Source organism: Chiroxiphia lanceolata, chromosome 26, assembly GCF_009829145.1.
Source record: "Chiroxiphia lanceolata isolate bChiLan1 chromosome 26, bChiLan1.pri, whole genome shotgun sequence".
Lineage (NCBI taxonomy): Eukaryota > Metazoa > Chordata > Aves > Passeriformes > Pipridae > Chiroxiphia > Chiroxiphia lanceolata.
This window is the reverse complement of record NC_045662.1, coordinates 1,754,727-1,774,244: the sequence shown is the minus strand read 5'-3', so window position 1 is coordinate 1,774,244 and position 19,518 is coordinate 1,754,727. Positions and strand designations below refer to the sequence as shown.

General features: G+C 63.7%; 2 protein-coding genes across 2 annotated transcripts; both read right to left on the bottom strand.

Annotated features, from left to right (window-relative positions):
- Positions 1-1,520: 1,520 nt before the first annotated feature.
- TMEM98 (transmembrane protein 98) lies at positions 1,521-6,294 on the bottom strand. Its single transcript, XM_032711494.1, is given in 8 exon segments — positions 1,521-1,785; positions 2,743-2,770; positions 2,773-2,806; positions 3,583-3,693; positions 4,109-4,142; positions 4,381-4,512; positions 5,137-5,382; positions 6,213-6,294. Coding segments are annotated over 7 exon segments (708 nt in total). The 5' UTR covers positions 5,298-5,382; positions 6,213-6,294; the 3' UTR covers positions 1,521-1,577.
- A 2,233-nt stretch (positions 6,295-8,527) lies between these two features.
- On the bottom strand, positions 8,528-19,518 carry ARHGAP27 (Rho GTPase activating protein 27). Its single transcript, XM_032711487.1, is given in 26 exon segments — positions 8,528-9,054; positions 9,057-9,106; positions 9,222-9,275; positions 9,277-9,325; positions 9,913-9,951; positions 9,954-10,046; positions 10,168-10,242; positions 10,507-10,569; positions 10,572-10,598; positions 11,398-11,430; positions 11,433-11,527; positions 11,636-11,728; positions 11,804-11,901; positions 12,265-12,381; positions 13,453-13,540; positions 13,645-13,712; positions 13,816-13,868; positions 13,871-13,925; positions 14,252-14,318; positions 14,320-14,502; positions 15,107-15,245; positions 15,248-15,328; positions 15,331-15,367; positions 15,369-15,491; positions 18,807-19,405; positions 19,408-19,518. Coding segments are annotated over 26 exon segments (2,601 nt in total). The 5' UTR covers positions 19,505-19,518; the 3' UTR covers positions 8,528-8,929.

The following is a 19,518-nucleotide window of genomic DNA, read 5'->3' as shown; positions in this document are numbered from 1 at the left end:
AACCCCCTCTGCCCGTTGTGCTGAGCCCCCCGAACCGGCCCCCCTGTCTGGGGCAGGGACCCCTCTGTGAGGGGGCACAGACTCCTCTGCCCGCGGCCCTGAGCCCCCTGAGACCGGCCCCCCCTGCCCGGGGTCGGGAACCCCTGTCTGGGGCACAGCCCCCACCCTGCTCGGGACACAGACCCCTCTGCCCGGGGCCCCTCTGTCTGGACGCAGAGCTCCCACCTGGGGCATGGACCCCTCTCTGCCCAGGGCACAGACCCCCCCTGTCCAGGGCAAGGACCCCCAGCCCAGGGCATGGGGTCTCACCCCTGCTGAGCCCTGACTCCGGGGCTCACTCCTGGGGCTGGCAGCACTCCCACGGCCCCCCCCAAATCCTTCCTAACTCCCTCAAACTTCCCTCAGCCCCCACAACTCCCCCAAATCCTCCACAACCCCCTCCAGCCATTCCACTCCCCCCAAAGCCCCTCTAAGACCCCCCAACACACCTTCCCAAACTCTCCCTCTCTCTCCAACCCTCAAATCCCCGGAAAAACCCCCCTCCAACCACCCAATCCCCCCTCCACACTCCCTTCCAAGCCCTCCCAAACCCTCCCTAAACTCCCAATGTCCCCCTTCAAATGCACCTGCAACCCCCCTAAAAACTTCCCCCAAACCACCCTCAACCTTCCTCGGCCCCCCCAAATTTCCTCTACACCCCCAAACCCTCTCCACACTCCCTTCCAACACCCCTCCCAAACCTTCCTTAAACTCCCATCCCCCTTCAACCCCCCCAGTCTCCTGCAAAGGCCCCTGAAACTCCCCAACCACCTCCACCATCCCAAACCAACCAACATCCCAACCCAAATCCCTCTGAATCCCCCTCCACAAAGCCTCCCAAACTCTCCCTCCCCCTCCAACCCCCCAATCCCCTGCAACCCCCCCCTGCAACCCCTCCAAACCCCCTCCATGCTCCTTTCCAAGCCCTCCCACACCTCCCCTAAACTCCCAATGTCTCCCATCAAACCTCCCCTCAAACCACCTCCAACCATCTTGACCCCCTGCTAAATCCCCTCTAAATCCCCCAACCCCCCTCCACACCCCCAACCTCTCCCCCAAACCCCCTCCACACCCCCAACCTCCCCCCCAAACCCTCTCCACACTCCTTTCCAAGCCCTCCCAAACCTTCCCTAAACTCCCCATGCCTCCCTTCAAACCTCCCCCCAAACCACCTCCAACTATCTCACCCCCCCAAATCCCTCTAAACCCCCCAACCCCCTCCACACCCCCAACCTCCCCCCCAAACCCCCTCCACACCCCCAACCTCCCCCCCAAATCCTCTCCACACTCCTTTCCAAGCCCTCCCAAACCTTCTCTAAACTCCCAATGTCCCCCTTCAAACCTCCCCCAAACCACCTCTGACCGTCTCAACCCCCCAAATCCCCTCTAAACACCCCTCCACACCCCCAACCTCCCTCCCAACCCCTCCCTCTTCCCTCCCAGACACCCCTTCCCGCCCCTCCACACACATCACCGGCCCATGCCCAGATCCCCCCTCACTGGGGGGTTGCACAGGTCCTTTATTGGGGGCGGGGGTCTCAGATGGCCGACTGCTCCTGCCGGCCGTGCTCCGGGGGGCCGGGGGGCCGCTCCGTCTCGGTGGCCATGGCAGCCTGGCGCAGCACGGCCATGTGCTCCTCGGCCGCCGCCAGCGACCGCTCGACCCAGGTGCGGGCGCTGGGCTGGCGGCAGGCGCTGCGTGTCACCAGCACCAGGTGGCTCACGGACAGCAGCAGCGCCGCGGCCCTGCGGGGACACGGGATGGTCACCCGCCCGGTCACCGCCCTGGTGACCCCTGTCACTTTCCCAGTCACTTCTGTCACCTCCCTGGTCACCTCCCTGATCACCTCCTTGGTCACTTCTGTCACCTCCTTGATCACCTCTGTCAACCTCCCTGGTCACCTCTGTTGCCTCCCTTGTCACCTCCCTGGTCACCACCCTCACCTTCCTGGTCACCTTTCTTGTCACCTCCCTGGCCACTTCCCTCATCACCTCTGTCAACCTCTTGTGTCACCTCCCTGGTCACCTCCGTCACCTCCCTGGTCACTTCTGTCATCTCCCTCATTAGCTCTGTCACCTCCCTAATCGCCACCCTCACCTTCCTGGTCACCTTTCTTGTCACCTCCCTGGCCACCTTCCTCACCTCCCTGGTCACCTCCCTGGTCACCTCTATCAACCTGTCATGTCACTCCCTGGTCACCTCCCTGCCCCGTGGTGGCTTTGTCACCCAGTGCGTGACCCCAGCCTCAGTTTGTCCATCTCTGGTGACCCGTGAGAGAACTGTGGGAATGGCCTGAAGTGCCAGGGGAGGTTCTGAGGGCCTTTGTAGAGGGTCAGGTTGGATCTCAGGGAAAGATTCTTCCCCCAGAGGGTGGTTGGCACTGCCCAGGCTCCCCAGGGCAGTGTCACAGCCCCAAGGCTGCCAGAGCTCCAGGAGGGTTTGGACGACGCCCTCAGGGACAGAGGGGGATTGTTGGGTGTCTGTGCAGGGCCAGGGGTTGGATTTGATGATTCGTGTGGGTCCCTCCCAGCTCAGGATATTCTGTGCCCTGTGCTATGGGCTCAATACCAAAGGCCCTCCCTGTCCTGCTGGGCCACCTGTGGGTGTCCCCAGCGGTGTGGCATGGGGTGGAACTGATCTGTGTTACCACCCAGGGTGTCTCCCCAGCCCAGGAACGCCCCTGTCCCTCCTGCCGGTGTCACCTGGCGTCCAGCAGTTTGGGGTCCAGCGTGGGTACATGGATCTCACCACGTCGTCCACCCGCGGTGGGGACAGCGTTAACCCCAGGGGACACTGTGGTGACAGCATCCACCACACCCTTCCCAATTCTCAGGAACCCCCTTGGAGCCTCCTGGGAGACCTGGGACCCTCCTCAGAGTCCCAGGAACCCGCAGGGACCCAAGAACATTCCAGAGCCCCAAGACCCTCCTGACGCCCAGGACCTCCTCCCAGAGTCTCAAAACAACCCGCGAGCCCCAGGACCCCTTCCCAGAGCTCCAGGACCTCTCCCAGAGCCTCAAGACCCTCCTGACCCCCAGGACTTACCCCTAGAGCCCCAAAAGTAACCCAGAGTCCAAGGACACCCACAGAGTCCCAGAGTCCCGCCCTGTGCCCCAGGAACCCTCCCAGATATCCAGGACCTCCCCTTGAGCCCTGGGACCGACCTCCCCTTGAGCCCTGGGACCCTCCTGACCCCCAAGACTTCCCCCCAGAGGCCCCAGAATAACCCCAGAGTCCAGGGACAGCCTCTCCAGAGTCCCAGGGTGCCCCCAGAGCCCCAGGACTGCCCCCAGAGCCCCAGGACCCTCCTGAGCTCCAGGACCTCCTCTCAGAGCCCTGGAAACCTGGAACACCCCTCTCCAGAGCCCTGGGACACACCCTGAGCCCAGAGACTCCTCCAGAGCCCCTGAATCTCCCCCTCCCAAATCCCTGGGGACCCTCCAGAGCACTGGAGTCTCCCCCTTGAGCCCTCGACCCTCGCCTCCCAAAACCCCAGAGACCCCCAGAACCCTGGGACCCCCCAGAGCCCCCCATCACCTGGGGCTGATGCGCTTGGCCACCACGATGATGTCACCCAGGCTGGCAGGGGACTTCACGCGGCCACCCGAGCCCATGGTCATGGCCACCAGCTTCTCTGTCAGCGTGTGACAGATCTGGGGACAGCAGGGTCACCATTGCCACCACTGCCCCAGTACCATCAGTGCCAACCACCAGCACCACCAGTGCCACCAGTGCCACCCACCACTGGCACCAATGTCACTTGGCCCATTCCACCACCAGTACCACAGTGCCACCCGCCATTGCCACCATCACCACCAGTGCCACTGGTGTCACCATCACCCCAGTGTCACTGGTACCCCACTGCCACACTGCCACCAGTGCCACCATCACCACCAGTGCCACCATCACCACCAGTGCTACCATCACCACCAGTGCTTCTGGTGTCACTGCTGCCACCATCACCATTGGTGCCACCATCAGCAGCAGTGTCACTGGTACCCCAGTGCCACCCACCATCACCACCAGTACCACCAGTGCCACCATTGCTGCCAGTGCCACCTGACTCACCTTCAGGATGGCGATGCAGTGGGACACCAGACCCCTGTGGAGAGGGAGGAGGGTGTGAACCCACGTGTGTCATCCCCTCCATCCTTGTCCCCTCTCCAGCCCCACACCCCCATGTCCCCCAGACCTGTGGGGACATTCCCACCCCAAGACCACCTTGAGGACCATCCCTATGCCTTGGTGATCCCCAAAGCTGCCACCTGCATCCCAAGGTGGGGGGTTGGCACTGCACAGGGGTCCCTGGCAGTGGGGGGACACAGGGGACACACACTCACGAGGCGTCCTCGACCCAGTCCTCGTTCTCCAGGATGGCCTCGATGTGGGGGTTGGTGATGACCACGTCGTCCAGCTCCAGCTCCGAGGGCTCCGACGGTGTCTCCGAGGTCCCCATCAGGTCCACGATGGGTCTGTTGGGGACATGGGGGACATCCCAGGGGACAAGGCCACCTCCTTGGGCTGCCCCATGGCCCTGATGATGCTGGACATGTCCCCAGCTTCATCCCCCTGATAATGGTGAACAAGTCCCAAACTTCTTCTCTCTGATGATGCTGGACACGTCCCCTGCACTGTCCCCCTGATGACAGTGGATGTGTCCCCATCTTTGCCTCACTGATGATGGTGAACACGTCCCCATCTTTGTCCCCCTGATGATGCTGTGCATCTCCTCCTCATCATCCCTGTAATGACGGTGAACACGTCCCCAGCTTTGTGCTCCTGATGATTATGGATGTGTCCCCAGCTTTATCCCTTTGATGATGCTGGGCATGTCCCCTTCGTTGTCCCCCTGATGATGCTGGATGTGTCCTCAGCTTCATCCCCACAGTGACAGTGGACGTGTCCCCTTCACTGTGCCCCGGATGATGCTGGACATGTCCCCTGCATCGTCCCCCCATGACAGTGGATGTGTCCCCTTCATTGTCCCCCTGATGACCTGTCCCCCACACTGTCCCCTTGATGTTGCTGGACACATCCCCAGCCCTGTCCCCAGCCCATGGGGCCCGTTGGGGTCCCTCCCTGACAGTGTCACTCACTTGGTGTCGTAGTGGTGGCGCAGGTCCTTGGGGTGGCAGTACCGCTGCCTGCACACCACCACCAGCGCCACGAAGGACGCCAGGAAGATGGTGGCCAGCACCCCGATGGCCACGATGACCACGGTCTCCATGGCTGGGGAGGGGCCAGGGGGCTCAGGCATCCGGGGCCATCCCAGCACGGCGAGGTCTGCGGTGACAGGGGTGACAGGGAGGGTTGGAACCCCATGGATGTTCTCCTTTCCTTCCCTGCACCCCAAAATGCCCGGTTAGGACCTGGTGTCACTCCCTGATGGATCCTGGGGTCCTTCCAGAGGCAGTGTCACCTGGGGGTGCAGGGGCGATGCTGGGTGTGGGGTGGCTGCCCCCCATCCCATCACCATGGCCATGGGGACATGGGGCAGGGACTGGGGTCAGGAGAGCAAGGCCTGGGCTATGGGGGGCTGTGGGGACCCCCAGAGAGTGTCCTTATGGGGACCCCCAGAGCCCCACCCCTCTGGGGCCATGGGGATCCCAAGAGCCCAGTCCCTATGGGCAATGGGGACCCCCCAGAGCCTGACCCCTACGAAGACCCCCAGAGCTTTTCCCTATGAGCCATGGAGACCCCAGAGGCTGATTCCTATGGGGACCCCCAGAGTCTCACCCCTATGGGATCATGGGAACCTCCAGAGACTTGTCCCTATGAGGCCATGGGGATCCCCAGAGTCTTGTCCCTATGGGGCCACATGGACTAGTCCCTAAGGAGACCCCTCCAATCCTGATCCCAATGGGGACCCCCAGCATCTTGTCCCTAAGGAGACCCCTCTATTCCTATTCCTATGGGGCCGTGGGGACCTCCAGAGTCCCGTCTCTATGGGACCCCCTGATCCCAATTCCAATGGGCCCCTGCTGCAGCAGCAGGGCCTCTGTGTCCCCATGGACACAGGACATGGCTGTGCCTGGCCCAGGGGACCCCGTGTCCCCACACAGGCAGACCTGGGGTCCCTGTCGGGCCCACCCTGTGTGGGGGACACCCCCACCACCCATCCTACCCATGCCACGGGCTGGGGGGCTCCATCCCTGATCCCTGCCCTCCCTACCTGCTGTGCCAGCCGGAGGAGGCCCCGCCGGGACGGGACACGGGGACGGTGCCACTTCCGTGTGCAAACACCGCCAGCACCGACCTTTACACCCTGACCAGCGCCTGGGCCCCCCACGGGGGGGGAGGGGGGGCTCCCCAAACCCTCCAGCCCCTCTCCCCACTGCATCCTCCTGCCCATTTCCCCCCCCCCCCTTAAATCCCATTGAATTTTAAGCCAGGTTTAGGAATTTGTCTTAAATTTGCACTTGTCCCCGTGCCCCCCCCAAGGCTGGGGACAGCAGGGGGGGCACACGCGGTGGCACTGCCCCCTCCCCCCCCACACTTTCTCATGAGATTAAAGCCTTAAGAGGGATTTGGATGCCAAAGCTGGTTTTTGCTGTAACCCCCTGGTGCCTGGTCCTGGGGAGGGGGCACAGCACTGGGGGTGTCCCCAGCTCCCCCCCAGCCCCGGGTGGGTTACCCAGTTCCTCCTCCCCTCCCAGCCCCGGGTGGGGGTCTCTGCCCTGGCTGGGATGGGGGATGTGGCACCAAGGGGAAAAGGGAGGTCTGGGGGCCCTGTGAGGGGGTGTGGCAGTCGGTGGAGGTCCTGTGGGGATGTGGGAGGGGACTCTGCTGCTGCAGGGGTCTGAGGGGTCCCTGTGGGATTCTGGGGGTCCGTGTGAGGGTCTGGGGCAGGTGGTGGCTGCTGGGAGGGTCTGGGGGGGTCTCTGCGAGGGTTTGGGGAGGGGAAATGTGAGCTGTTGTGGGGGTCCTGGGGGGGTCTTGCGAGGATCTGGGAAGGGGGCTTTGCTGCAGGGGGAGTCCGGGGGGTCCCCTGAGGGTCTGGGGGAGGCAGTTGCTGCTGGAAGGTCCGAGGGGGTGGGTGGAGGTTGAGCTGTTGGGAGGATGCTGGGGGGTTCACGTGAGGGTCTGGGAGGGGGGGATTTGCTGTGTAGGGGGGGTCCAGGGAGTCCTGCGAGGGTCTTGGGCGGCGGTCGCTGCTGTAGGGGGGGTCTGGGGGGGGCTCTGCTGGTGGTTCCAAGCGGTTCCCGGTCCCGCACAGCCCCGTTTGGGAGGGAGCGGGGCGCAGGGGGCTGGTGGTCCCGCCTGGCCCTGGGGGGTCACTGAGGGGGTCCAGAGGCGGGGGGAGGAGGTGATGGGAACTCTGGGAGGGGGGGGGGTCCTGCAGGGCTCTATGGGGGGGTCAGTCCCAGGGGTCCCCTATATCGCCAGGGGTCTTAGGGGGAGGGCTGTGGGGGTGGCCGGGGTCCCGGGAGGGAGGTCACCGGGGGCCCCCTTCCGCCTCCCTCGGCGGGTCCCTGCGACCCTCCCGGGCCCCCCCAATCCGTCCCAGCCCCCACCCCGCACCTGGAGCCGCTCCGCGGAGGCCGCGAACAAGATGGAGCCGGGCGGGGGGCGCGGAGCGGGGCCGGGAGCGGGGTGGGATCGGGATGGGAGCGGGGAGGGAGCACAGAGGGAGCGGGTGGGATCGGGATGGGAGCGGGGACCGGCCGGGCTCTGCCCCGGCACCGCCCCCGCCCGCCCCGCGTGGGCCCGGGGAGTCCCGTGAGGCTCCCAAAGTTCCCAAAGTGTGCCTGCTGCAACCCAGAGTGTCCCAAAAGTTCCCTGCGGCATCCCAAAGCGTCTCAAAGTGTCCCTACTGCATCCCTTACGTTTCAAAGTGTCCCAACCTCCCACACTGCATCCCTGAATCATCCCCGTGTCCCCAAAGCGGCCTCACTGCATCCCAAAGTGGCTCCACCCAATAGTTGTCCCCATTACATCCCCACATATCCCCACCATACCCCAAAGTGCCCTTGCTGTGTCCTCAAGTGTTCCCTCTGTGCTCCAGCCACCCCGCCATGTCCCAAACCCCTGCCATGCGCTCAGCTGTCCTTGTTGTGTCCCAAAGTGTCACCCCTGTGTCCTCAATCATCCTCCCTGTGTCCCTGCCATGTCCCAAAGCACTTCAGTCATGTCCCTTGCTGTCCCTTTTGCATCCCACATGGTCCTGGTTGTGTCCCAAATCGTCCCCATCATGACCCAAAGTGTTCCCACTCCAAGTGGGTGGCTCTGGGTGATGGGAACTCACGTCCCATGATGGTTCTCATCACCTGTCCCCACTGCCTGCGGTGACACTTCTGGTGACATGGGATTTGGTGATTCCAGTTGGGAAGGGTGTCCCTGGTCACCCTGGTGGCCTTCAGTCTCAGGTTCCCTCATCCTCATAGGGTACACGGTGTCCCCAAGGGTCCATCGATGTGCCCCCAGGTCCTGGGACGTCCCCATGTCCTGCCAACACCACCTGACCCTGGCAGCTGAACGGGCTCTTTATTCGGGAATCGGGCGGTGGGCTCCGGCCATGGCACAGCCTGGCTTCTCCCCTCCTCCTCCCTCCGCTGGTGCCGTGTCCCTGCAGGCACTGCCAGCCTGGGCACCTCCATCCTCTCATCCCGGGAATGCCGCTGGCCCTGGCGAGCTGTGGACTGCAGGGCTCCATAGTCAATTGACCAGTGGAGGCCCACAAACCCCACACCCCCCTGGGGTGGATCTGGCCCCAGTGGGAGTGGGTGGCTGAGGAGGACCCCTGGGGGTGCCCATCCCTCAAGCTGGGCCACCATTCTGTCCTTCATAGAGCCACGGCCACCACCCATTGTCCACAGTGACACGTGTCCGAGTCCTTCCTGGAGGAGCTGCTCCGTCAAGTTCCCACTGCTGAGGGTGTGTCCTGGGGGTTTATCCCTCTGGGAAGATGTAGCCGTAGTGGTTGAGGATGTGCTCCACCACCTGGTTCTGGAAGACCATGTGCATGGCCATGTTGCTCTCCTCGCTCGCCGGCCGCAGCAGGGTGGGCCCGAAACGATGGCGACGCTCTGCACCGACATCCTGTTCTCCTCCCTGTGCTCGATCACCCTGCAGGGATGGGGGGGGGTGTCACCGGTACATCCCCAAACCCGGGGCCTGTCCCGACCCCGAGTTGTTCCCCCTCCCAGCTCCTGGGGTGGGTTTGGGAGCGAGGGGGTGTCACCTGCAGAGGTGGCGGAAAAGGACCTTCATGGTGTCGTGGTGGGCGGGCGGGAGGAGAGCACCAGGTCCGGATGCACTGGCCCCGCATGGCCGGGTCCTGGATCTCTGTGGTTGGGGAAGGCACAGTGGGGTGCTGGCTCCAGCAGCCAGAGCATCCGTCCCAGTCCCCATCTCTGTCTCCACCCCCATCCTTGTCCCCATTCCCATCCCCCTCCATCCCTATCTTCATCCCTGTCCTAATCCCACCTCATCCCTATCTTCATCACCTTGCCTGTCCCAGTTCCCGTCTCCACCCCCATCCCATTTCCATCCCATCCTATCCCTCTGTCCCTGTCCCCATTCCAGTCCTTATCCCCATGCGCATCCATTTCCATTCCAATCCTTATCCCTTCCCGATCCCATCTCCATTCCATCCTGATCCCATCCTTGTCCCCACGCCTTCCCCAACCCCATCCCTGTCCTTGTCTCCATCCCAACCCTATGCCTGTCCCCTGTTCCCATCCTCATCTCCATCTCATTCTCACCCGTCCCCATCCCATTGTCCCCATCCCCTTGTCCCCATCCCATCAATTCCACACCTGTCCCCATTCTGTACCTCTCCATCCTTGTCCCCATCTCACCCTCCCATCCCATCCCCCATCCCACACATCACATCCACTCCATCCCGCCCCCTCTCCCCCCTCGTCCCTCACTGATGGCAGCGATGAACTTGTCGAAGTGGCTGAAAGGCACAGTGGCTCCGGCAGCTCCCTCAGGAAGAGTCTTCAGCGCCCCATGACAACGTGGATGTCCTCCCAGCGCCCGTCATCCAGGTCCAGCTGCTCGTCTGGGGGCCAGGGTAGCACCTCAGGTGAGTCCAGAGCCCCAGGATGGGCGGGAGTCCTGTGTCCCCTCCCTGCCCCTGGAGGGGGGTTATATCCCATTTTTTTCCCCCGGTGCCACCGTACCGTGCTCCACCTTGTAGCGCAGTTTCTGGATGGTGGCCAGGTTGCCACTGACCCTGTATAGCCCATCGATGTCCGACCTGGCAGATGGAAGGGGGGAAAGATTCCAGTTAACCATGACCCACACTAGGATGGGGACAGCAGCCACTCTCTAGGGAGCTCTGGTCCCCACGTGTCCCTGCTGTCCCTGGAGGGTGCCCACAGCTGGGTGGCACATGGTGACAGCGACCGGTATGGCCGATCCCACAGCTAGCACCAGGATTCCAGGGAAAACCCAGCCTGCCCTGCAGGCTGTCCCCAGAGCTGTCCCCACCCCGGTGCCCCCAGCTGTCCCCGGGGTGGTACCTCTCCTCTCCACGGTCTGGATGCACTGCAGGACGAAGCGCGGCACCGTCCCCGCTCTCCGCACAGTGCCAGCAGCGAGCAGCCAAAACCTGGTCTGGGGAACACGGGGACATGAGCACAGGCCAGGGACACTGGGAGGGTGGCAGCTGGGGGACAGGGCTGGGACATCACAAAGAGTCCTGTGTCCATACAGGTGTGCCACTGGGTGGCTGGAGGTGATGGACATGCCCAAGCCCATCACCAAGACGTCGGGCAGGGCTGGGCTTGGTCTCTCAACCCACTGTCCCAGCTCTATCCTCAGCTGTCCCCACCTCCCCTCCACTTGGGGACATCCCGAGGGGACTCAGCCCAATTACAGCACCATCCTTGATTCAGACCCACCCTGGCACCTGTTCCTGGCACCCATCTTTGACTTGTTTCCATCCTGACATCCCCCTTGGTGCAGTCCCCATCCTGACACACCATCCCAGCACCCAGGACCCTTGATTAATCCCCATCCTGACACCCACCTGTGATCATCCCCATCCCAAAACCCACTTGTGATTCAGCCCCCTCCCAGCACCCCATCCTGACACCACCTTTGATGCAACCCCTCCCATTACCCCATCCTGGCACCTCATTCCAGCACCCTATCTCAGCACCCACCCTTGTTCCAAGCCCCTTCCCAACACCCTCCTTTGATGCAGCCCACCCTGACACCGACCCTTGATGTAGCCCCCTCTAGGCACCCATTCTTGATGCACCCTTCCTGGCACCCCATCCCAGCAGTCACCCTGGATCCAGCCTCTCTCCAGCACCTTGATGTATCCCCAGCCCATCACTCCATCCTGGTGCCTGATGCTCCCAGCAGCCCATCCCAGCCCCCACCCTCGGTCCCTCCCCCCTGACACCCACCCTTGATGTAGCCCCTCTCCCTCAGCTCTGCAGCGTCGGCCGCCTCTGCAGGAACTTGCGGAGTTTGTTCCGAACTCTGTTGGAGTCGCTCTCGGCGCTGGCACTGCCCGGCACCTGCCCGGCACTGGGGAACAGGCACAGCTCAGCCCCGTCCCGAGGGGGCTCCTGCCATGTCCCACCTCCGGTAGCCGGATATCCCACGGATGCCCGTCCCAGGGCGCCCCAAGCTCACGCCGCCCATCCTCTCCTCGCCGCTCCCCAGCTTCTCCCGGAGCCGAACTCAGCCCCGCTCTCGGCGTCCTCCTCTCCGGAGATGTCGAGCCCTAGGGAAGGGTCACTGTGAGACCCCGGGGCCCATCCCCAGGGTGGTTGGCGGGGGGGTGGCCGGCGCCTGCTCACCCGCCGGCCGATGCTGTCGGCGATGGCCCTGTGCCAGGCGGTGATGATCTGCTCCGAGTCGTGCTGGATGAGGAACTCCGAGCCCTCGCGCGTCCTCAGCTGACAGAGCAACAGCAAATAGGTCAGGCAAGGCACGGGGCTGCCACGACCGACCGCCGGATTTGGCAACCAGGCTGTGGCTGAGCACGGCACCCAACTCGTTATGGAGATGACCCCAATGCTGCCGTTTGCTGCGGGCTGGAGCGGCTGGAAACCTCCCCCTGTGCAAAGCCCGAGTGGAAAAACCCCTCTGGGAGGCAGGATGTCTCCCGTGACCTCTCCATGTCAGAACAGGACAGTGTCCACAGCACAGTGTGTCCCTGTGCTCCCTGCCCGGGATGTCACTCACTGTCCCCACTGCCACCACTGCTGGGTGAACCAGCAGGCGTGGCATCATCTTTGCAGGACATATGTGTCCCCCACTGTCACCCACTCACCTCCAGACGTTCTTCTGCTGGACTTGTCCCTGCCAGCCCAAGCCAGGGTGGCCCCGCGCAGCTCCACTGTGTGCTCGGGGGTGGTCAGGGTGCTGGGCTGCCGCTGTGGGGACAAGAGGTTGAGGGTGGCACCTGCCCAGAGGGGAGGGGGACACCAGGGTCCTGCTGGGGGGGTGTGGGCTGCCCTCCTCCAGAAAGGCAGGGGTGGCAGGTGTCCCCTCTGTCCCCTCCCATGGTCTCTTCAGGACCAGGGTTCAGAGCTGCCATGGTGGTGTGGGGGTTGTGGCTGTCACCTACAGCTGCCATCACCTGGGGGACATCCCCAGTCCTGCCAGGGGAGCCAGGAGGGGAGGGCTTGTCCTTTGGGGTCCCTCTTGGTGACACAGCAGGAAGAGAGTGGGTGACTGTCTGCAGGGAGGGACAGTCCCCTGAGTTTTCTTTCACAGCATCAGACTCACTGGCTTTCCCCCACACACTGGTTTTTTGGGGTGCTTTGGCCATATTTCCCCTCGCCCAGACCCCTTGCACCCCCCAGACGGAGCACTGAAGCCCCACCCCAGAGGTAGGGCCAGCACTGTGTCCCCCCTGGCTGTGGTGTCCCCTGTCCTTCCCTGGCACCGTCACCACAGGGTGTTTGCAAGAGCCACGGCAGCTTCTGCATCCGTGGGCACCAGAGAGGGGGCTGGGCACGGGGGGCTGGTCTGGCACTGCTTTCCTGCTGCTCTCTCAGACCAGATCTGGTGTTGTTTTAGGTGCTCCAACACTGGCTCCCCCCAGATCCCGTGTGGGGAGTGTGTGTGCTGGGGGTGTGAGCACACACCCCCCAGTGTGGGGACCCATGCTGGGGGTCCTTGTGCAGGGCATTGGCTTGGCCTGGGGCCTGGTTCTATCCTGCAGGTTCTAGCCCCATCCTGTGGGATGTTTCCCCTGTCCCATGGATGGTGGCCCAATCCCGTGGGTGCTGGCCCTGTCCTAGGAGTGCTGGTCCCATCCCTGGGTTCCTGCCTCTCTCCTACAGGTGCTGTCTTTATCCCATCATCCTTGGCCTGTCCCATGGATACTGCCCCTCATCCTGCAGGTGCTGACCCCATCCCATGGGTGCTGACCCCATTCCCATGGGTGCTGGTCCCATCCTGTGGGAGCTGCCCCCCTCCCAAGGCCGTAGGGCTCTTACCAAGCCACCGGCAGCCGAGTGCTTGGAGTCCTTGAAGAAGGTGAGGATCCCCCCCTCCAGCACTGTCCAGGAGGAGCTCCAGTTCTTCCTGGAGAGCAGAGAGGGGAGGTCACACAGGAGACAGCACAGCCCCTGTCCCCTCTGTCCCCTGGACTCCCTCCCTGGGTGCTGGGGACACCGGGGACGTCTCACCGGAGCCGCTTCCCTCTGTCCACCGTCCTGGTCCGGTTGAGCACCCCGGCTTTTTCGAGGCTCTTGAACTGGAAGGTAAAGGGGGATGGTGGGTGGGTGTCAGGTTTGCCCCTTGCCCTGCCCGCTCTGGGGTGGGGGAGGGCTGGGTGCCCCTCCCTGGGCTCTCACCACCTTCTCCTCCTTGATGCCCAGTGCCGGTGACACGGTGCCGTGCCAGGCGAAGAGCCGCTGTCCTGGCTGGAGCCGCTGCTGGCACGGTGGTGGCGGCCACCTGATGGCACCTGGGCAGGGAGGGAGGGAGGGATCAGGTGATGCCTGAGGTGCTCCTGCCAGGTGGGTGCTGGTCTTCACCCTACACACTGGTTGAGGCCCTGTGAGGATGCTCATCCCTGGATAGACACCCCTTTTACCCATATTTGTCCCTGCCCGTCCCTGTCTATATACCATCCCTGTCCCCATTCCAGTTCCTATCCCTGTCCCCATCCCTGTTCCATTCCCTGTCCCTTTCTCTGCCCCCATCTCCATCCTCAACCCTATCCCTACCCCTATCCCCATCCCTATCCCCATCCCTATCCCCTCCCATCCCATCCCATCCCTGTCCCCGTACCGTGTCAGAGAAGTGCTCAGGGTAGAACACTACTCCCTCGTGGTGGCCGTGCCCTACCAGCCCGGGCTGAGCCCAGCTCTTCAGGCGCCTCGGGGACAGCAGAGAGCAGACCCCTGGTCATAGAGCCCATGGGCGAGTAATCCTCCTCGGATAACCTCCAGCTCATCTGGAGACAGGTCGGATAGTCTGTTTCTGGAGTGGGCGGCTGGAAAGAAGAGACAGGTCAGGATCTTGTGCCCCACCAAGAGCATCTGTATCCCCGTGTGGCTGACCCAGGTGGGGCTGCCCCACCTCCAACCATCTCCATCTCCATCCCCATTTCCATCCCTGTCTCCACCTACATATCCATCTTAACCACCATCCCTATCCCTGTCTCCATCCCATCTCTATCTTCATCTCTGTCTTCATCTCCATTTCCATCTCTGTCTCCATTTCCATTCCCATTCCTGTTTCTATCTCTACTGCCATCCTTTTCTCCATCTCCATATCAATCCCAATATCCATTCCCATCTCCATCCCCATTTCCATCTCCATCGCTATGCCATCTCTGTCTCCATCTCCAACTTCACTCATCTTCATCTTTGTCTCCATCTCCACCCCATCCATGTTTCTCTCTCCATTCTCATCCCTGTCTCATTCCCATCTTCATATCTGTATCTTCACTCCCATCTCTGTCTCCATCTCCACCTCTGTCTCCATCTCCATCACATCTCCCATCCTTTCTAAATCTCCATCTCCATCTATCTCCATCTCCATCCCCATCCCTGTCTCCCCCCAGTCCCAATCCCACCCTGTGCCCCGCCGGGTGCTCACCCTCTGCTCCGTGGGGTGTACCCCCCCGCGTCCCCCATGTACATATCCTGGCTGCCTGCGTCTCCCGCAGTGGGGGGGTCCCACGACGTCTCACCTGTTACCGAATTATAGAAAAAAGTCTGTCCGCTTCCTTCCCAGGTGCTGCTCCCACTCGGAAACTCCGGGCTGTGTGCGAGCGAGAGGCGGGAGAGGCGGCGGGACTCACTCCGTCGGCCGCCTGCCCAAAGGGACAATCCCACGTGGTCTCTCCCGTCGTGGGGTTAAATAAAACAAATGTCCACTCTCCGTGTCCGTGTGTGTCTCCCCAGTCCGACACGGAGCCGCCGGGCTCCTCCGGCACCGAGCTGGCAGCGGCGGCTTCTTCCTCCCGCAGCTCCTGGATGTTGAGGTAGATGGGATCGGGCGGCTCCTCCGGCTCCTTGTGCGCCTGGGGGGACACGAGGGGGTCACCGGGTGCTGCAGGGGATGGCATTCCTGGGATGTCCCCACAGTGTGCTCAGGTGGGGGAGTTAAGGAGACTGATCCTGCTCTTGCTGCTGGGGCGCCCTCCTGGGCACCCCACTGAGTGCGGCATGAGGTGCCAGCGATGGGGTGTGGATTGTGGAGGTGAGGGGCACCCACAGCACCCACAGCGGGAGGAGCATCTCGCTGGCAGAGGGGATGGGAGTCCAGACTGAGCACGTGGGGAGACATCGTGGTCCCCGGTGCCAGCACCCACGTCAGCAGTACCCGTGTCACCTGCTGCAGGCAGGACCCTCATAGCCAGCACCTTCATCACCCACTATGTGAGCACTCCAATCAGCACCCACCTGCATCACTGGTACCCACATCACCTGCCACCAACAACACCTGCATCAACCTGCACCACATCACACCGGCACCTGTGTCACCTGCTGCACACACAGCCCTGCGTCAGCACCCACGTCACTGGCACCTGCATCACCCACTGCATCCAGCACCCACATCAGCCCACATCACTGGCACCCAAACCACGAACACCCGCACATCTGCACCAACATCTGCCACCCAACACCCACCGACGTGCTCATCCTCTGCACCCTCAGCCTCTGCACCCACCTCCCCGACACCAGCACCCCAACACTACACAGCACCCCCCACCCTCACCCACACTCCAGCGCCCTCAACACCAGCACCCAGAGCACCAGCACTCACATCACCACCAGCAGCACTCAGAGCAACCAGCACTCACAGCATCTGCACCTCAAACCAGCACCCCAGGACACCTCCGGACCACATCACTGACACACCAGCACACCCAAAACCACCAGCACCCACATCCCCTGCACCCCTGGACATTTCCAGTACCACTCCCCTGCAACCCCGGACATTTCCAGCACCCCCATCACCAGCACCCACAGCCTCTGTCCCCCCCAGGGCCGAATGCTGCTGACAGTCCCACCACATCCAAAATAAGGCCCCAGCACTGGCCTGGCCTGGCTGACCCCCACACACAGGGCTGCTTAGGGTGGGGGGATGTGTCCCCTGGGACCAGGTGGGTGCTGCCAGTGGGGAAACCCCCCTGGCAAAACCCTTTGAACTACCCCATTTTACAGCCGGAGCCTCTCACTAGGCCACGGGGGACAAAGGTCCCAACCTGGCCCTGCCCTCATACGGGTGGGGGGACAGGGGCGCAGTGTCCCCTGGGGACACCCTGGATCTGAGGGAACAGCGACTCGATGACACCCCCTCGCCCTCCCGCCCGTCCCCCACCCCCACGACCTCCCCTGCACGGTGAGCAGGCTGGAATCCATCCAGCACAGGGGGCAACCCCCCTCTTGGGGACAGGGGACATGGGGGTTGACCATGGTGGATCCCTGGCACGGAGCCCCCCAGCACCTCCCTCTGCCCATAGGTGCATCCCTGGTGGGGTTTTCCCCCCCTCCCCTCCCCCCTGTCCCCTGGGGGGGGGGGGTGGGCTGGTGCCCCTCACCGCTTTGGAAAGGGCATCGTGGCACCCGCCAGTGCCCGTAAACAGCCAGGGAAACCCAAGAGGAGTTTGGAGGAGCAGGACCCCAAAACACCCCCCAGCCCCCCTGTGTGCACCCGTGGGTGCTGCCTACCTTCCCCAAGTGCAGCAGCCTCGACAACCCTGCTCCGGGCCCGCCGGGACCCCCTGACTCCCGGTCACCCATCGCAGGGGGGCCCTGGGCTGAGGTGCAGCGTGGGGGGCACTGGAGTGGGAGGCAGCCGTGGGGGCACCGGGAGGCTCCGGTAACACCACGGGCACCCTGAGCCAGGCCCTGCACCCGCCGCGCTTCCTGCCGGGGTTCGGGAGCGGAAGAGACGCCCGGGGCGCAATTGGCTGTTCTTGGGGGCTGTTGTCACCCATCACCCTCACTCGTCACCCGCTCCGGCAAAGCCAAGGCCACCCGAGCAGGAATTGCACCGGGACGATCCCCCCCAAATTTAGGTTAGCCTTTGTGGTGTCGTGCTGCACCATCAGAAGCCGATCCAGGGCTGCTGCGTCCCCCCGCACCGGGATTGCCCCATCCCAGCAGTCAGGGTGGGGTGGGGGAGCACATGGTGGCAGAGCCAAGGCCACCATGGTCCCATCGTGGTTGATACCGGATGGTTTTGGCACCAGTTGGATTTGGGCAGGGAAGGGGAATGATCTGGTGGTGGCACTGGGGTTGGGGACCCCACTGGGTCACCACCAGAGCGGGGTCGGTGGCTTTGGGTGTGCAAAGGGCACAGCTGAGGGCACAGCGTGGAAAATGGGGTAAAAATGGGGTGTAAAACACAGCCCACCACCACTAACACCCCCTTTCCTCAAGCAACACCCCCTCCCAGGTGGCACAATCCCTCCATCCCCCCCTCCACGTGGGGGACACCCAAGTGGGGTGCTGCAGGTTCCTGGGGTTACCCCAAAGTGAGGTGCTGGGGTGGGGGCGGGGACAAGGCCGTGGAACCCCCTCTCTGCTGGCACCGTCCCAGCCGTGTGCCCCAGCCCGTGCCGGTGGCGGGAGAGCAGCCAGTGGGGGACCCCCACCCTTTGGATGCCCCCCAGCAGGGGTGTAGCCTGGGGGCCGCTGGGAAGGGCCCCTCGTTACTTACTGGTGTGGGGTGGGCGTGGGTTTGGGGGTATCGGGCGCTGGCCTGTGCCGGGGTGCACCCAGTACCCACCTCGGTGCCCAGGTGCTGCGCCCAGGTGAGGCGCCCAGGTGAGGCCCCCGCCCCGGCAGGGAGGAGCTGCCGCGCTTCCCTGTTAACCCCTTTCTGCCTTCTCTCACCCCGGAACGCTGCCGGGACCTGGGAGGGACATCCCAACCCCGCCCCCCCACGAGTGGCACCGAGAACCCCACCCAGGGACTACGGAGCTCTGCAGAGTAGGGGGACTGGGAGAGCCCACGGGGGCCCATGAGGGTGGGGAAACTGAGGCACGGAGTGGGGGGCTGAGGGAGGAAGGTGTGCGGGGGGGTGCAGGGAGGGGGTGCAGGGAGGTGCCCCGTGCTCATCCCTCCCCCTAGTTGGTTAATGTTGGCAAACCTCTATGGGGAGCTCACCTGTAGGTTTGCCCCCCAGGGTCAGCTCGGTGGGGGGACACGGGGGGGCCTGGCAGTGCCTGTGGTGCCGGGGTGTCACCCCACCCTGTGCCGGGGGTCACAGGGTGGCAGTGGGGCACTGAATCAGCAGAGGGACCCAGGTGTCCTGCCTGCCCACATACTCAAAGTCCCCCCCCCCCGCGCAGCTTTTGGGGACAGCAGCGGGGATGTCTCCGTACCTGAGGTGCAGGGCCGGCCCCAGGCCACCTCCTGGCCACATCCCTGTCCTTGCCGGGGGCGCAGAGCGTCTCGGAGCGGCTCTTCCCGAGCGGGCGAGCGTGTCCTGGGGAGTCCCCGCGAGACCCCGTGGTGGTGGCACCGCGTTGTGCCCGTGTCACCCGTGCCAGGTCATCCAGGGAATGCGAAGGTCTCACGGGCTCGGCAGGGTTGGGGGTCAGCCCCGAGGGGACCCGAAAAGAGCTGAGTGACGGTGGGGAATCCCTCTGGAGCACCGAGTCCCTCCTGGGCACTGAGTCCCTCCTGGGCACTGAGTCCCTCCTTGGCACGGAGTCCCCCCGGGGCACCGGGCACCCCCCCGATGGCTCCCCCGGCTCGGTGGCACTGACGAACCGATACTCGTAGGTTGGTGGGTGCTGGGGGACGAGCGTGGCCGGCTCTGTCGCGACATGTCCCGACGGCGGGGGGTCGAGTGGGGCTGGGGAGGCGATGGGGGGCAGCTCCTTGACGTACTGGGCCGGGATGTAGAAGGGCCGGGCGTCCCCGCTCCGCCGGACGTGCCACCAGTGGGGGTTGGTGCGTTTGAGGAGGATGTAGCGTCGTTGGGTTTGATGGAGACCAAGGTGCCGTCCTTGGCGCGGTACTCGAAGCCGTACTCCACCAGCACCAGCGACTCCTCTGCCGGCACCGCTGCCTCCATGGCCTTCCCTGCAC